This window comes from Ciconia boyciana, chromosome 1 (assembly GCF_034638445.1).
Source record: "Ciconia boyciana chromosome 1, ASM3463844v1, whole genome shotgun sequence".
Taxonomy (NCBI): domain Eukaryota; kingdom Metazoa; phylum Chordata; class Aves; order Ciconiiformes; family Ciconiidae; genus Ciconia; species Ciconia boyciana.
Window position 1 is genome coordinate 116,994,771 of NC_132934.1, and position 17,636 is coordinate 117,012,406.

General features: G+C 38.6%; 2 protein-coding genes across 7 annotated transcripts in view; both read right to left on the reverse strand.

Moving 5' to 3' along the window:
- Nucleotides 1-707: 707 nt before the first annotated feature.
- Nucleotides 708-11,057, reverse strand: CFAP298 (cilia and flagella associated protein 298). 2 transcript variants are annotated; one of them, XM_072845478.1, is made up of 8 exons: nt 10,964-11,057; nt 10,588-10,774; nt 8,586-8,753; nt 6,684-6,751; nt 4,422-4,580; nt 3,810-3,941; nt 1,495-1,590; nt 708-1,394 (listed from the first exon to the last, which is right to left on the reverse strand). In XM_072845478.1, the coding sequence occupies exons 2-8, from the start codon at nt 10,724-10,726 to the stop codon at nt 1,284-1,286; spliced, it is 873 nt and encodes a 290-aa protein (XP_072701579.1). In that variant the 5' UTR covers nt 10,727-10,774; nt 10,964-11,057; the 3' UTR covers nt 708-1,283. The 2 variants fall into 2 exon arrangements, with proteins under 2 accessions (XP_072701579.1, XP_072701570.1); XM_072845469.1 differs by having other exon boundaries at nt 10,980-11,056.
- Nucleotides 11,058-12,957: 1,900 nt separating this feature from the next.
- SYNJ1 (synaptojanin 1) overlaps nt 12,958-17,636 on the reverse strand; it is a 66,543-nt gene continuing 61,864 nt past the window's right edge. For all 5 annotated transcript variants that reach the window (XM_072845432.1, XM_072845443.1, XM_072845454.1 and 2 more), the window contains one exon: nt 12,958-14,399. In XM_072845432.1, the coding sequence (XP_072701533.1) occupies nt 13,545-14,399 (855 nt within the window). In that variant the 3' untranslated portion in view covers nt 12,958-13,544. The remainder of the gene's footprint in view (nt 14,400-17,636) is intronic.

Consider the following 17,636-nt stretch of genomic DNA (forward strand, 5'->3'; position numbering starts at 1 on the left):
GGTGTGAACGAAGACATCGTTTTAGTTGTTGGCTGTTGAGTGCCCACATCAGTTCACCTCTTTTTACAACACTCAGTTGATCCTCACACAGAATTTTCAGGGCACCCTGGCTTTCCACTGCTCAGCGACCTGACAAGGACGCACACCTGCCTCCATAGACACACATCTCCTTTAAGGACACAGAAGTCTAAACATGCAAAACTTGAGCAACATGTTTCTAAACATTAATTCTCTACCTAGATAATTCTAAAGATTTAATTATCCGTTAGTCATACAGTATGCCAAATCAGAATCCTCCCTTCAAAAACAGACACAACATTTGCTTCAAGTCTACTAGCATTTCCTCTCTTGGTCTTGAGCCCAGAACTGACTGATGATACATTTTAGAAACAGTAACAGGATCTTAAACATCAAGCATATAGTGGAAACACTCTCCAATAAATTTAATGATTTCCATTTTAAAATGCTGATTTGTTAGAAACTAAACACTTCTAATCCAGTCGTAACCTCAGAAGCACTTCCATGTTAGAGATCTTGCCCTATTAAATGTGGTTTTATTGTATCCAATCTACTTGCAAATTATGCTTACAGATTCCTGTCAGTCTTTTATATAAAAGCATCATGGCTAACAGCTTGTTAAACTGAATGAGATCACTAGGTTGGCTTCCAAAGTCAGTGAAAAATAAACGAAAAGAATGAAAATGAAGCATTCTGCAAGGATTTTTGTGTTATTTGTGTTTATATAAAAATACTTCCTTTAAACAATCATTAAGACGACAACTCATTTAAAAATGATAGTTTGGAACTAGCTATGTTGAAATGCAAACACACACATAAAAATCACTGACTTTCACTGGATTAGCCTGGGAAAACTGATTTCTTAGAAAATAAATTACTTTCTATGGACCGTACCATCTAAAAGAAATGCAAGAATCAGGAAGAAAGTATAAAGACCACTTGAAACAATACCAAACATTCTAGTGCATATTTACTAGATATATTATCTATGAAATAGTTTAATATTTCAAAATTCAAATGACAAGTTTCTAATAAAGTAATGAACTTCAACAGGATTGATTCTACTCTTTGCAGAGACAAGTGCTGCTACACTTACACAGAAATGTAAACATTTCTTGAAAACCTAAGGCTGAAACAGGCATCTGCTACAGAAGTGACAATTTCAGTTTCTGTCAGCAGCATCTACCACACACAACACTACTCCTCACTGCAAACAGGTCTATCAACCAAACAGCTTAAAGAGGCAAAAAGGTGTTTGCCGAGCTTCATCTTGGCCCCCATTTGATGTCTTTTACACCATGAAATTGCCTTTTCAAAGCATGGTTGTCTGCCCACTCAGCATTGAGAAATGAGTCATCATCATCCTCTTCTAGTTTCTGTAAACAGAACCGACAGGTTAAGAAGACAGTAATGAATGTAACCTGCGGTTAGTGTCTACAACAGCACAGCTCACATACAGTAAAAAGACACTCTTACCTTAAGTTCCTCCTGCTTTCTGTAGTAATACAGCATCATCTGTTTTTGCTCTTCATGACTAATCAGAGGTTCACGCCCTGGAGCTCCTTGTCCTTTCTGAAAGGGAAATCGTAAATTTTATTTATGACGGTGTTTGCGATACAAAAGAGAAGCTGCTATGCAAAGATAGCAAAATCCTTCTTCAGACAATAGGATTTCTCAAACTTAATAATGTCCCTCAGGACAGGAAAATAAATGTTGAGAAACTTCTGCTGCATTCAAGTGAGCATTACTTTTTCATCTCAGCATCTGAATCATGCTGTCAATTTTGTGGACATCAATGGAAGCTGCAAAGAGGATTGAGTCTATTTTACTTAAACTGCCACTCCAAAAGACATAATAAATCTCTCTGCTTTAAGGCCATTCTAGATGTCTCAGGATGGGCTCATCCATCTTTAGCTCCCCTGCTAATACAGACTCAAGATGACATACGACTTAGTAAAGCAGGGAAGGCAGGCAGTTACAAACATTACAAATAAAAAAAAAAAAATTATTTGTTACTACAAGTAAAAGAAATTTTTTTTTCCAGGCAACTGTCCTCATGGAAGAAATGATGTGCACAGCAGAAAATAGCCAATGACAGCTATTGTCAACGATAGCAAACAGAACAGTTTGAATGGAGATGGTGAATCCTCTCTGGAACAAAAAGGGTCTGGGGTGGTTTAAATTAGCTCTCCAACCCAAGAATGCTGGCATCCCTGGTCAGATAGAAAACCACCGTACTACTTTGCATTCTCTGAAGAGGTCTATCAACTAATTAAACAGCAAGACAACTTTCCTGGGAGCCTACACTTCAATGGCTGTTGAGTTGTCACACAATTTTTCAGTCACCCTGATAGGAAAGAGAAAGCAGTTCTGGTCTTCTAAATGACAAACTCATAAATCACTTGACTTATCTTTGACGAATTCTATTGCAGACACCTGCAGATAATAACATCTGCCATAAACCCTAATGCTTTCTGTGGCAGAGAAGCTCTCACTGACATGGAAGTGAAATGCAGCTCCAGAATAATTCTGAGCTATGGGTAAGTACTCTGAGACATCTGACATTCACAAAAGCACCCTCTGAATGTAGTATTTTATATATATATACACACACACACACATATATATATATATATACACGAACAGGGTGAGCAGCTTCTGACAAAGCCCTGAAAGTGAATTGAAACACCATACATTCTTCCCTTGAGTATGGCATTCTCAGCAGAGATGAACACAACTGCACAGTTAGTACAAAATCACTTTGTCCAAAAAAATAATGAACAGTCCCAGTAGCTTGGTACTAATTCTGATATTGCAAGAACATGACCATTGCATCAGATACCAGTATACACTCAATGACTGGCTTTTGCTGAAGCATCAGGTCTATAAAACTGAGGAGCAGCAAGAGATCTTTGCCTCATTTTAGCTCATTATTCCAGAGGATGACTCAGACCTGTGTTCACAATTAATACAGAAGGCTTCATCTGCTTCACCACATCTGACAACGGGAAAGTCTCATTTCTTTAAAAAAATTTCAGCTGCGAGCTTTAGGTGAGCTGGAGCTGACAGCGCAACTGGGTGGTGCAGCCCAGCAGCTTGTTCTTCCTTCTAGCACTCAGTGAGTTCTCACAGAACACTTTGGGAAAGCGTAAATTCAGGCTCTTCCACAACCCGTGTCCTCTCAAAGAGGCATGTCCACATTTCCAAGGCAACTGAGACAGTCTGAGGACCTGCCATGAGGAAAGTCAGGACATCACAGGCAGGAAATTACTGAGTTACAGACACTCTCTTTCAGACACAGAACAGACTGAAACGGAGAAGAGAGGTATCCACATATTTGTGCATATGTGGTGTGGACACCTTAAAACTGTTTTTTAAAGGCCAGAATATGGAGACAAAAACATTCACAAGCACAATTAGAAAAAGTGGGCAGACTGAATGACTGGGTCTGTTCAGTGCTCTGCACTGAGATGGAACTGAGGGCCAGGTGAGTTTTTTTTAAACTTTTCAGTTTGTATTTCATCTATTTTTAAATACCTCTTTGCTGTACTTTACAAAAGTGCTATGAGGCAAGTAATAGCAACTACAGTACTTAGCTGACAGGCAAAGGAATTACTAGAGAAAAACTTAGAATATAACAAATTATAATCTTAAAATAGATGGACAGTTTTAAGACACTCAAACCGGAACTAACCTAATCCATTTTATACACCTATGGACAATTCTCTTCCACAGAGAATTAGACAGCCAAAGGTGAATAACTTGTAAAGAAATCTCCCAGCGATACTTACTTTCTGTATCTTGACAATGATGGTTGTTTTCTCATTTTTGCCTACATAGTCAGAGAGCAACTTTGTTTCTTTCAACTCCTTTCCTGCCCACCATAATTGTGCTTCTGATTCTTCTATAACTTCAAGTCCAGCCTGTGACAAATAAACAAACAAGGTGAAGTGTTGGGGGTGTTGTTTTTTGCTTTTTTTCAAAACCAGAAAAATTTTCTGGGAAAACCTTTCTGGAATTCCTAACAGAAAGGCCAGTGTAATTTTACACTATACTTCTGCTACATCTTTCCCCTCATACTAATCATTTTTGTTCATATTCCATCCAATCTTGATCTAACATAAACACTTTGGGCAATAAATTCTCAATACTGGCATTACAAAGAAATGACAAGCTATTTAAATGAGTTCCAGCCTTACCTGAACTTTGTATGTAACATTTGAAATAAACATTCATCATATTTCTAGTTAGGCTATTGGTGTGCTTTTACATAAACTATGAGACAAAAATATTGAACAAAATTTGTCATGCAAACAAAAACAACCTTCATTGATAAAATGGAGAACAGCATAGCACATATTAAACCCAAGCACCACATATAATCCAAATACATTACTGCATACATGAGTTCCTGACAAGTCTTCTTTATCTTCAAACTCCATCCTAACCGGATCATGTGGAGGCAATCCCATTGGATACACAATCATCACAGCCCCTCGGAGCTGGTCCAATGCATCTTTCACCATCTCCATATTAACACACACATTGGCCTGAACTTGTTTCTGAAATACAGGCAGGGATCATTGGTAATTTAAAAAAATATGAAGAAAGACTTTGCTTTGTAGTCAGTTCAAAGGTTCAACAGTGGGATATTTGAGCAAAGCTAACTGGCTGCACTAAGTTATTAGGAGCACAAATTTTCTTGTTTGAATATCAATTCTGAATGTATCACTACACTTTTGGCCCCTCCATTTAGCTTGCTTACACTGGGGAGAAAAAAGGGGGGGGCAGGGGGGAGAAGAGAGATCTTCACTAAATTGTGTAGGAGGCATTTAGTAACAAATGTCTGTGGATATGGGCGTTCAAGTAAGTACACATATGACCACAGAAACTGGATGGGGAGTCTTTTGGTCCAAGTACTTGTGATTCATGAACAAGATTCAAAACAGCAGAATTCAAGTGAGGGCTAGAGAAGGGGCCTAAAACTTGAGGAAAAAAATAGAGCACATGAGAGCAAAAGAGTAAAGCCTGGCATATCGCACAGCTTATGCAGAGTTCTGTAAGATCAAATACTTGAGATCATTCCAAACCCTACTGCAATGGATAGAGGAAAAACAAGACGCATCTGGAAGAGAAGAAAAAGTTTTCGCTTATGGATTTAATAAGTAACAAGGTTTGTAAGAAAGAGAGTAAGAGAATGTTGCCTCCTTGTGGACATTCTTAAACCAGTTAACTGACAAGTACAATTGGTTTCTCCATCTTAGATGATCAAACCTTTGGGTTTTTTTTTAAATACACAATCATATTTCTTCATTTTCATCATTATAAAGTGATGAACCTAACAAACCACTTCACAAACTATCCTTAACTTAATTCACCAGTGAATGGCAGTAATTTCTAGAGTAAGTCAGCATGCACTGCGGCAATTTTCCAACTTTTTATTGTAAATGACAACATGGTATATAGTTGGAAGTTTAACCCAGAAAGACCTGCAAAGGGGACACCAGATCTGCAGATATTTTCAACTCAAGAAGTAAAACTACATATTATTAATTTCCTCCCTGTTTAGAAACAGAGTTGATGAGATGCAGTCCAACAGAAAAAAAAGTCCATCTGGAGAAAATCTTTATAGTCCGTAATCTGAAACCTCTCATTTTGCGTAGATTTTGCTGTAGTTTGGCTGAAATCCTGCCTCAGTTCAGGAAAGGTGTGCTGCAACTCAGTGCACTGGAAGCACTGCCAGGCAACAGGGCAGCTCCTCTGCTTGCCTCTACAAGGCCTTTGGAAACACTGAGCTGCTCACTCTAAATGACTGATACGACACTTATCAGCAATGAAACAGCAAAGAAGGACAATTTAAGTGCACAGGCAACACTAAAAATTCAGTAACGTTATCTATTTGCATAACTGGTTTAAAGCTGCTTTAAAGTTCCACACATACTAATTCCCAGAATTGTATGGGTGGGGAGAAGAAAATTACTTGCAGATGTTTACAAAAAAGCAATCTGATAATAAATATTACTTAATTTGTGTTTCAAAGTCATATGGAAGCTGAGACACAATACAGAGCATCTACAGATTTGGTAAAATGAAGTTGAATAACTGAGACCATAGTCCCATCAGGGCATACCCTCACACTTATCTTTAAACACAAAAACTCACTGGGACTGAGCATGAGTCCAAGTGCTTGTAAAACCAAGGCCTAATCTAAGACATTAGAACACATTTTTCAATTAATTATACATAAAACTCAAAAGACTATGTTAATGAGCAAAAGGTATTTTATTCCAGGAACACCACAGAGTGCAGTTAATTTTTCACCAGAAAACACAACAAGCATTCGCCTAAAGAATGCATCAATAGCAAATTAAGAGCACGTGGATAAAATTAAATGCGATTTAATCATTCAATGTGGTCTCGGCTGCTGGCATTCACTTGGAGTTTAGTATCTGATTCCTTAACTTGTTGAACCAGCTTGCCAAAAGCCATTAAGAAAATCATTAACAGAAATGTCAGTTTTTATTAGACTGTTCACATCACTTCATGATATTACTCAAAAATTGTTAGCCCTTGCACTGAAAAAGTCTATTTTTTCTTAAGCTGCCCAACTATATAGCACCTATTAAGAAAGTCCCACATAACACATGCTCCTTCAGGAAACTTACCCTAGAGATTAATGCCTTGGCTTCCTCTATTGTCTTCTTTATAACTTGCTGCATTTTTTCATTTGGAGCTGAAAAGAAGAGACACATATTTAATAGTCTACACTTTCTATAAAGAAACCAAGCAAATGACTTGTCCAGGTTATTCTCTACTGTAAGCAAATTAAACATTGCTAAATCACAAAGCAAGAGAGACACTACTACATTGCAGTCTATTTACACAGTTTGCTAGTTCATTGCCATATTTCTTACTAACTTAAGCAACAAAACAGTATTTCTCCTGGGAGAGCCAAACTTACTTTTCCACAAAGACAGTTGATTGGTATTTGGAACTTCATTTGGGACAAAAATACTGAGCAGAAAGCAACAGCCATAATCTCATACTCACCACAACCAAAACCAAGACTCTCTTTCCCATGCCATACTTACGACTATTGTGGGCTGTACTGGCAGATGTGCATAAAAGGGGACAAGAGCTTGGGGTTTTCTGACTTTTTTCCAATTAAAATTTCAATCTAACAGCAAATGCAGTTCTGCAAATACAATGGGTGTTTCATATTATAGTTACCTATTTTAATTGTTATAAAAAGCCTCTCCTCAAAAACAAAAATCCAGTTAAATCATACTCATTCACAGCTGACCATTTAAATGCATCATTTGATGGTATTTAGTTTGGTCCACATTTACATGCTGTTCAATATTATAACTTTGTTAGTATTACAAAGCTGTCCTCCCACTAACAAATAAATGCCTGAGTACAACTATTAGTGGTACTGTCCTTACGTCAATGTTTGCTTGCAAATTTTTACTGTAAGACCCAACACTGCTCACAACCATGCCAAACAAGACAGGCTTTGTCCGCATGCCTACTTACAAGACACTCAGCTACTTCTGAGAACACAGTTAGGAGGGAAAACATTTGACTATAATATAAGCTCTTAATCAAGTTCAGCAAAGGCTTAAATTTGATTGGGCAATTTGTTGTGTTAGAAGAATTATTTTCCCCAAAATAAGACACTTGGAGTACGCTGTTTGCATATGAGAAATTAAGACTAAGTTATTCAAAGATTCCTCCTTAACTGAGCTGCCCTGCAATCAACATCTAAAGGGCTGCTGACCCGACAAGGGCTGTTGTGGTGTCAGGAGTACAGGGACAGACAGCAAGAAGACAATCGCGGTCTCTTCTGTGCAACCAGTCCTCATGCTCTCGACTCTGAAGTGTTGCTCAATACGCATACCAAGTGCTAAGGCAAAACCACTTGGCTGGAGTTGCAGAAGGAAAAAGTGACAGGAGTGAGTTCAGTAAGTCTTGAGTCACAGTGAATGAGAAAAAAGGAGATATCTTAGAAAAACAACCTGTTAATGTGTCTTGGAGCCTCTGGAGAAAAACAGTACACAAGTATGCATTTACAAATGGGAAGAATAAATTAAAGTGAGACAGTCAAACTTGCTTCTGATAATTGTATACTTATCTTCGGAGACTACTTCAGAGTACTACAGTTGCAAAGTTAAATAACGTATGTACTGAAGAGATATACTACTACTTAGGCTTTTAAATCAACATTACACCAGGCCCTAATCCAAGACAGAAGACTTACATATGTAACTGATATTTTAGCTGATCTATTGTGAAAGCAGGCTCTTGAAATAGTTACCACTTAACAAATCTACGAATACCTTTCATATAGTTTATTTATAGGATTATTTTTATAATTAGCAAATAAACATGAGCCAGCTAACATGCTGGCCTGAAATATGTCTACTTAATATCTACTCATTTTTTTCCGTCTTCCAGGACAGTGAGGTAAAAGCGAAAGTTGCAGAACTATGGTTTTCATGTTCCTCATTATATTATAGATTATCTATGTCTGCAAGGAAAGAAAAAAACATTTATGATAGATTTACCATGTCCATTTCTTCGTCCAATTTCATCCTTCTTGAAGACACTTCCACCACTTGGTACACACTTTTCTGCCCACTCATCCTTTAACTTCAGTTCTTCGATTTGCTCATCTGTCAGTCCTTGCATATTATAAGGCAAGAAAACACCATGCTCTGCCAGCTCCTCCATCTCTTTAAAGTGTTTAGAGAACAAGGTTAAAAATCTGTGTTATTGAGAATGTATCATTTACAAAAGCCTTTCACATTATGTACACACAGGCAAAACTTACTCCTAGCCTTCGGTTTCTAATGAGCTAAGTATATGGAATAAATAATAAGGTATATATATACACACAAATATATAGCTATATGTGCTGTAATTACATTATAATACATTGTTTCATATCTATGTGAAATGTATGAAACAAGTGACACAGTGCAGGTATGCAAACCTAGACAATACTTGCTGGCCATAAACTTTTTCTTTTTGGTATTTCCTTAGTCAGCTTTAGCTGACTGCATATTCCTTTTTTTAAGTACTTTTGGGAAAGCAACTTCTTTCGAAATGGAAAAATATTTTATTGTTATACAGTAATGACTTTCTTTGCAGTTCAGAAAACATGTAACAGGACTAACTATAGCTTTGTCCATAGGACATCCAACCCAAGGAGTCAGATCTGCACCCAGTATGAAATAAAAAAAGTCTCTAGAATAATTTATGTCTAATCAAGAAACAGCGGTACAGAGTAATTCTAGCTAAGGCAATAGAGAGGTGTAAATGCTGGTTACCAAAGCACAGTCTCATGCAGCGAGAGTAGACAGTGTGTGGATGCAGTTTCCTAACCCTTTTGTCCAGCCTGTCGCATCTGATCCACAGCCTGCAAGCTACCCTCACTACTTTCCACCCGAACAACTTATTCAGCTGTCAGCCCACTTCACAGCATCCTTTCCTTGAAGGCCCTCCAGCCTCTTTACCATCGCCATATTAATTGAAGCACATCCATCTCACAACAGACACACCAGAAGTACCCCAAGTCCCAAGAAATGGCAATTCTGTTCCCGTGGCTGGGAATATAGACACACACATGACAACATAAAGGCTAAGACTAAATTAGCAAGTACTGTGGAGCAACACCAGCAGATCTGTAGCAAGAGTGCTGAAAATATGGTAACCACGGTGTCTGGGTTTTGGAATTTTCTTATTCCAGATTAGCCTCAGTATGGCCTCATACACTACATACATATTTGAGGCTAGAGGACATCAGGTGTAGATGGACTGCATCCTTCAGGTCAGTCTCATCTGAAGGGAATTCCAATTCATGCATTCTCAGGCTGATCCACAAAGCAAACCAAAGCGTGGTCAGCAGGGACAAACAGTAAATATTTTTCAAAAGCTGACTCCTGAATTGAACTAAAGCACTAATTTAGACACATCCAGTGACTCTCCATCACATGGCAAGCGGATGCCTTGCACCACGCATGCACTAAGCAACACGAGAATTTCATTCACGTATCAGTTACACCTCTGGTCACAAAGGATTTATGCAGCCACTGCGGGACAGGACACGCTGCAGTTCAGTCATGCGATGGATGAATTTTCAGCCACGTACAGTGGGAAGCTCAGAGCTCCAAACGGTCTCCAAAAAATAAGGACTACTAAAATAGCAGAGAGTGGGAATTTACACGTGGTTTGGCAACTTTGGTGGGGATTCACTGTTCTCTTAAATGGAAGGGAGGATGGCTTGTCTGCTGCTAAGCTGGGACTTGAGAGGTACTTCTTAACTTCTGCCAGCGTAGAACTCCCGCGAGGCTGCAGCCAAGTAACCTCCCAGTGCCGCCCCTCAGCTCCCAGTCTGTGAGCCAGGGGGGCACGAATACACAGGGGACTGAGCAGTGCTCCAGCCCAGGGCAACCGGGCTGCCGTTGCTCTGAAGCCAGCCCGACCCCCGCCTCGGAGCCCCGCACCCGCCGGAGGCGCGGCCAGGCCCGGGCAGTGAGCCGGGCGGTGGGCCCGGCGGGCCGGTACCTGAGCAGAGACGCTGCACCTTCAGCCTCCCGTTGTAGATGCGGGCGACGAGGGGCGCCAGGTCGGCGAGGCGGGCGCTGCCGGCCACCTCCAGCAGGAACTGGCTCTCGTCGCCACGCTTCACGTGCAGCCGCACCATGGCTGGGCCGGGGCCGGGGCCGGGGCCGGCAGCGGCGCCGCCCTGCGCCTGTGTGGGGAGAGGAGGAGGCCGTTACTGCCGTTGCAGCCGCTCCCCGCCCCCCACAGCAACGGCTCCGCGTCCCTGGATACCGGCGGCGGGAAGGGACCGCGGGGGGAAAGGCCGCGCCCGCCGCTTCCCGGCCACCCTGAGGACGCGGCGCCACCCGCCCCGGTACCAGCCGCCCTCCCCTCGCACCCGCCCAAGCGCCCACCGGGGCCGCGAGCAACGGTATCTCCCGCCCGGCGCCGACCCGTCCGCCGAGCCTGCCCTCCAGCCCGCCAGCGCTTCCGCTTCCGGCCCTCCCGCTGTCGTCATCAGAGATGCTTAAAGAGCCCGCGCCATCCCTCCTCGCCATTACGGTGAGCACGGAAGTGCTATGGTGAAGAGGGTGGCGGGGCAGTACCTGAGATACAACGAGAGAAAAAGCTAAAAATGTCTTAAGGGCAGGTATGTTTATTTCATGAATACACCACCGCCTTCCACAGGGTAGATACGGAATGTTGTACGCCACGGAGCGTCAATAGTGCGGCTCTGGAAAGGATACAGCCATAAATACGTGTGTGCCACAAGCAAGAAAATCGTTACATTTAACAGAGCAATTTACCACAGGGAACACAGAGTTCATGAACATGTGTTGAGCGTTTCTAATTTTAATTCTTAGTATTGTCAGAACTTCTGCTAGTGATTATTTCCGTTAACACACGTTACAGCGGTTAGCTATGTATCTACACACTATATTTTTGGAGCGTTTCTTGTGACCTTTGCAGTACTTTGCTGTCAAGTCTCCGTAATCCTGTCAAGTGTAGAGGTGCTGTATACCAGGTACGTTTTAGACAGTAGTTTTTAATCACTGTAATTAAATATTCAACAGAGAACATATTTATCACGTAACTCCCACTAGCCAAAAGTTTCCCCCAAAAATTGTTTTGCTAATGTAAGAATATACCAAAACACCAATCACACAGATATTTATAGCAACAGTTTAAAACAAGGTAGTTCACATACCGAAGCACAAAGAGTATAGTACCGCTGCTGTTTAAAATGTACAAGTACTGTTTAATGACCTGAACGGAAAAAAAGCACAATATAAAACTCACTATCGTCACTCCTCTATCCAACTGCAGCTCATGGCTAACCATATACTGTTTTAAGGAAAAGTGGATTATTTTATAAATAATGTTTTGATAGCATTTGAGAATTTTAAAAAAGTACTGTCATCCTGTCTTTTGCTACTATAAATATAACGCTAGTATGTTGTGTTTCAGTCCCTGGTTTTGCAGAACCAGTACAGTTTGTTCACAAGTAAGCCAATGTGCGTAGGCATGTATTTGCAGTCCCCCCAGAGATGACAACATTGTGACACATTCTGCTTTGGGTGAAAGCGAGCAGCTGCGTGTACGAGTTACGTCCTAAGCCCCTGCAAGTTGTAAGGAGAACTGCAGGGTTTTATAGCATACATAAATGGAGCTAAGGAAATCAGTTATTTTAAATTGCCTCAAGGTAACAAAAATATCATATTTTATGTAATCTCATCCGAGCTTTAGAAAATCATAAAAGCACAAAGAGTTGTGTTTTTATAGCATAATATGTAGAACTGTGACTTAGCCTTCCCTAGCCTCAAAGCAGCACCACACAGAGGATGGTCACTGTCTCTGGGCGAGGAAGTCACTAATTTAGTTTTAACTGCAAAAGTGACAGAATGATGTTGTTCAGCTCAGATAATTATGTTCTCCTGTTTTCTTTGAAAGGAACATTTTAAAAATACAGCAGTAAGTCTACTAGATGGGGAGGATGGGATGCTGAGCGGACAGCCCAATCACACTAAGATGACTTCCTCCTTCTCTGATGTTGTAACACGGCTGTTGACTCCCTCGCTCAGGTCTGTCTATAGGACAAGGAAGCCCTTCTAACATGCAGAAGAGGAGAGTGGGACAAGCCAACTCCAATATGTTGTCTGCAACTGGTAAAGACTGCTTTGTATCTCAAAACCCAAGGGGAATTTTTTTCCAGAGGTTGAGGGAAAACTTGTTGTATAAGTTGTTTTCAATTTGTGGAAAAAAGTATCTTTAAAATAGTAATGAATAAATGGATTATATGGAACAATTATTCTGAAGTAATGCTAGTGAATATATGTCACAATAATATTTAACAGCTGAAATGTACTGACACAGAAAATTAAAGTCAAATATTGAATATATTAATATGCAAAGTTTTGTTTGTATTCTGAAATGAAACTACTTTTGTTGTGCCTCAAATTCAAATATAAGCCTTACAAATATCCATAGCCTCTGTTATAAATTAAACAACTTCTAAACAATACTTGTCAACATTCAAATCTCAATAAACTTTGGCAGCTCTTTGGTAAATACTTATAAATATCAATTAACAAAACAATGAAAAGGGAGTGGGGAGGCTACCAGCAGGGAACCTCTTTTTTTTTTGAAATTCCACAAAGGGGAACAGAAATGAGAGAGCTCCCTAAGCAAAAATTATTTCCAAGATTGGTATATTTTAATGAGATTAGTAGTGCATCCTTCTTTTCTCTGTCTACTCAAATACTATTACATCAGGATTTTAATAAATTTCAGACAATTTTTTGTGCTCTACCATATATACATATTCAAAATTTATACACAAACAATAGTGGCTGTTTACGAGTGGAGTTAAGGTTCAGTGCATTTGACAATTCATTATTGCACACAGAATAATCTCAAATGCCCAATTATTCTACTGGATAAATGTAGCAACAAATATAACCTCTTATATTTTTGAACATCTATCTTTCTGTAAAATCTTGCGTTGGTGACACCTTAGGTGCCAAAGAAGTGAAAGGATCTGCAGGGGATCTGTTGCTGGTTATTCTTGATGGTATGGGAGGTGCAGGTGGTCTTCTTGCTGGCATTGTATAGAAACAATCAGTAGAACTTTTATTCCAGTCATTATCAAAGTTGAAGTCTGAACCAAGAAAAGTATTTTGTTCAGTGCCCAGCAAATCTGGAGATCCAGCTGATTTCCTGGAACTGATTTGCTTAAAATCTGGAACACTTTTAGATGGCTTTAGCTTTACATTGCAATTCTCATCATCATCATCAAACGTTACCCATCCTTTTGGCTGTACATTTTTGACCATGAGAGATTTACTTCGCAAGCAAAAAGTGTTTTCAGATGCATCAACAGAAAATACAGACTTGCTTGTATTACAACTGGGGGGATTTAGAGAAGGGAAAGGATTGCAAGCGGCACGTCCTTCTAGTAAATGTGAAGTTATTTCAGACTCTTGCGTTTCCTTTCTGAATGGGTTTCCAGCATTAGGAGTCCTTTCAGTGAATGGATTTGTGCAGTTCAGTCCAGTAATAAATGGATTTGGAGAGCTGCACATACGTTCCTGGGATGTGTTAAAGGTTGGAACAGGAGGCATTGCTGGCATGCAATTTACAGTATTCAAAGTATCAGCATTTCTTTGTGTTGCTGAAGGCAACTGTATCAGCTCCTTTTGGTTTAAAGTCGGAACAGGTGATGTTCGAACAGATGTCTGCATCTTTGACACAAGCAGCTTAAATGACAAATCTTCAAAAGGGTCACTGTTTAACTGTGTTTCAAGTTTAGTGCCGTACGTTCCATTTGTTTTAATCTGGAAAGAAAACAAGGTGCTTAGTAATCATGTGGCTGTCTATTTTAAGATTATGACTAACTCCCCATTTCTCACTCTTCTATGAGAAGAAAAGAAGCTCTTGGGCTTAAACTGAAACTTCAGTACAATTTGGTTGTAACCTGCACAATGCACTTGGAGTAGAATGATTGCTTCTTTTCTGGAAAACAATAACCCTTAACCCCTTCTCTGAAGAAAAGCCTACCAGTTGTTAAACACAATTTTCCCCCTTGTTGGTTGATGCAACTTGAGTCTGCTTCATGCAGGTCAGAACCCTAGCCAAAAGCACTAGTGGACACTGTATAAGAAAATCTTTAAGAAACTTGGGAAATGATGCTGTATTCTAAATAAGTGATAACCCAGCACAAATATGAAACAAAAAGCTCTAGGTTTCATTATTTGAGAGTTTATAACACTGATGTTACAAAGCAATATTTAAGCATCACAATGAAAGGAAAAATTAGTGTTATTAGTATATGCACTTCAGACATTTCTATGTAGACATATGCCTCTGTAGGCATCTCCAGTGCTTCTTGACATGTGAAGGTATGATCATCAGTTTGTAATATTTTAAAATGGCAAGTTATCATTGTTTAAAATAATACCAAATGGAGAAGACAGAGTTTTCTCCACAGAACTTCTCATCTTTTAAAAACAAAATATTCCTGTTTTTATAAATTTCTTCAAACAACAATGCAACTTTTATACCTTGTAACAACTGCCCAAAAAGGTAGAATATCTGCCTTTGTTCAAGTCATCACACTGACAGAACAGAGTTTGGAGCTTCCCGTTATTAAAGGAATGCAAAGAATTAAGCTTAAGTTAAAACAGCTTCTGAGAATTCAAATTTCAGAAACTAATTTGTCATTTTAACCCATCACCTTAATATACCCAAATAGTTTGGATATTTAGCATGAAAATTCTGTTAACTAATGTTTTGTTGAACTAAGATGCTAGCTAAAACTATCAACTAAAACACAATATTATTATAGCTTAACCTCAATCTTTAAACATCTTGTTTTTACTGCATTTATTGTGAATAGTTTGAAGCATGTCTCCACATATCCACTGCCTAAGCAGCTGTGCAAAACTAGTCTACAGGCTTTAGAGACTCTCAGGAATATTATAAGTTTTTCCCAATGTATCCAGCATAGCAATTTCTTTTTAAAAATTGTGGTTGTAGCTTGAATTGGTTGGCGGGAGAAACGAAGTATGCTGGCAACAGTGCATTTGCTCTGGTGTTTTTTTTGAAACAACAATGTCAGTTCACACATCCCTGGTACTACTACCTCAGAGAGTTCCTAAAATAGGTGAGGCCTAATGTTGCCAAACCAAAAATAGAGTAGTTCAATACTGGTATTTGTATATGTATATAGTAAGTGTTTTGGAAAATAGTATTAAAACAAAGGCATCAAGTAACTCAGGGGGCAAATGTGAAAAATTGAACTGTAGAAAGAATATAAATCACATGCAGCTTGGCACCAGCTGGTTAAGTTCTGTGTTTATTAACCAAGTAATCAAAAAGTACAAGATCCCAAAGAAACTATGAATCCCAATTGCTCTTTACGGTAAGTAAAAATTGGCTCTGAATAATACTGGAACCAAATACTTTTAAAATTGTAACAAACCATATATCTTACTTGGGGTAATAAGTAGTTCTCTGTTCTTTGCAAAATGTGAAATATGGGTTTTATTTGGAAAAAACTTTGGCAGTGCAATTGCATCAGGATTTATTTGTATTAAAGAGAAATGTTAACTCCAACACCTACTCATTTTTTTCCGAATAGACTGAGATCAGGAGATTCAGCAGTGACTAAGCAACGTACGTGAGGTTCCAATTGTTTCATAAAAGATGATGAAGCAAAATATTTGCTATGGTTCTAACAAATACAGTTAACAGTATCAAATTTACTTGCATTATGAAAGGAAAAAGCAAACTATGGTACGACAGTCAATTCATTAATGTGGACAGGTGATTTTTAATGTGGATGAGACTGCAGATGTATGAAAACAAGATTCATACATCTTTTCTGCTTGAATAGATGGAGACCACATACAAGATTGGTAAATAGTCAGATACCTGTTACCCTGATGGTTGCTCCTGCTTGTGAAAGAGAAACAGACATCAAAGGAAAGAAAATTAGGAAGAAAATCCAAGTAACAAAGCAACCTCATGTTAAAAATACTTTAAGTTTTCACAAAGCCATTTTTTGAGATACAAATACAAACCAAAAATATTTATTACACACTATACTAAATTTTAAATTTCTGTTATATTCTATTGTAAGACTTAAAAGCTCTACTATTAAGAGTCAAAAAAACAGCTGAGCCAATTGTGATGTTATTTCATACAGACATTCATTGTGCAGCTGATTGTGCTATTTTTTGAAGACTTATTATAAGAATTTGACTATTGATGGTCAAATTCTAACCATCTATCAACATGAAAAGCACTATAGCCCTCATTCTGGGAACTCTGTTGATATAATCACTCATCTATAGTAATAGTTTTTCAAGCTGAAAAAAAGTAAGACTTCACATTCAATCAAAACACAAAATCTCCTTAATTTACAATAAATAAAACTATTTACAATAACTTATTTTTCTTTTTTTAATGTATTTCTTGGTAATCTATAGAGTCCTGAATATTCACACTGTATACAAGCAATTCTTTTTATAAGGAGAGATTTAGGTTCTTAAATATCACTTTGTATTTATTTAAAGACCTATTCTCAGAAAACTTCATATTTTAAAATGATAATCAAGAAATGAAATAAACATCATTTAACTAAACTTTTTTTAAAAAAAAAGGGAAACAAAAAAGGAAACAAATAAAAAACCTAAGCTGGAGACAATAAATGAAGCTCAAAGTCAGCCTTCCTTGTGATTGCACAGCCTGCATTAATCAAAGAAATCTGACTGCAGAGAAAATTATAGCTCCCTGAACTAGTCTTAAACTATCTGGTTTGGATATTGTTAATAATAAAGCCACAGCATTACACAGCTCAAAAACCTGTTTACAGTGTTTTTAAGCATATTTTTGATTGCTGTGTATACATACAGATAAATTTAATTTTCATAATAATTTTGAAAGAACTGCTTGCACCTCTTTCACAAAATGATCATGGTAAAACTACATTTAGAAGGTGTGAGGCTTTCAAAAGTGACACAATGCAATCTGTTTCTATTCACAAAATTGGTACGTTCTCAAGTACCTTA

Coding starts and splice junctions, on each gene's coding strand:
- CFAP298 (XM_072845478.1), bottom strand. CDS start 10,726: ATGGTGCGGCTGCACGTGAAGCGTGGCGACGAGAGCCAGTTCCTGCTG. Junction 6,752..8,585: donor TGGACGAAGAAATGGACATG/GTAAATCTATCA, acceptor TCTTCTTTTCAG/CTCCAAATGAAAAAATGCAG. Junction 4,581..6,683: donor CCAAGGCATTAATCTCTAGG/GTAAGTTTCCTG, acceptor CCTGTATTTCAG/AAACAAGTTCAGGCCAATGT.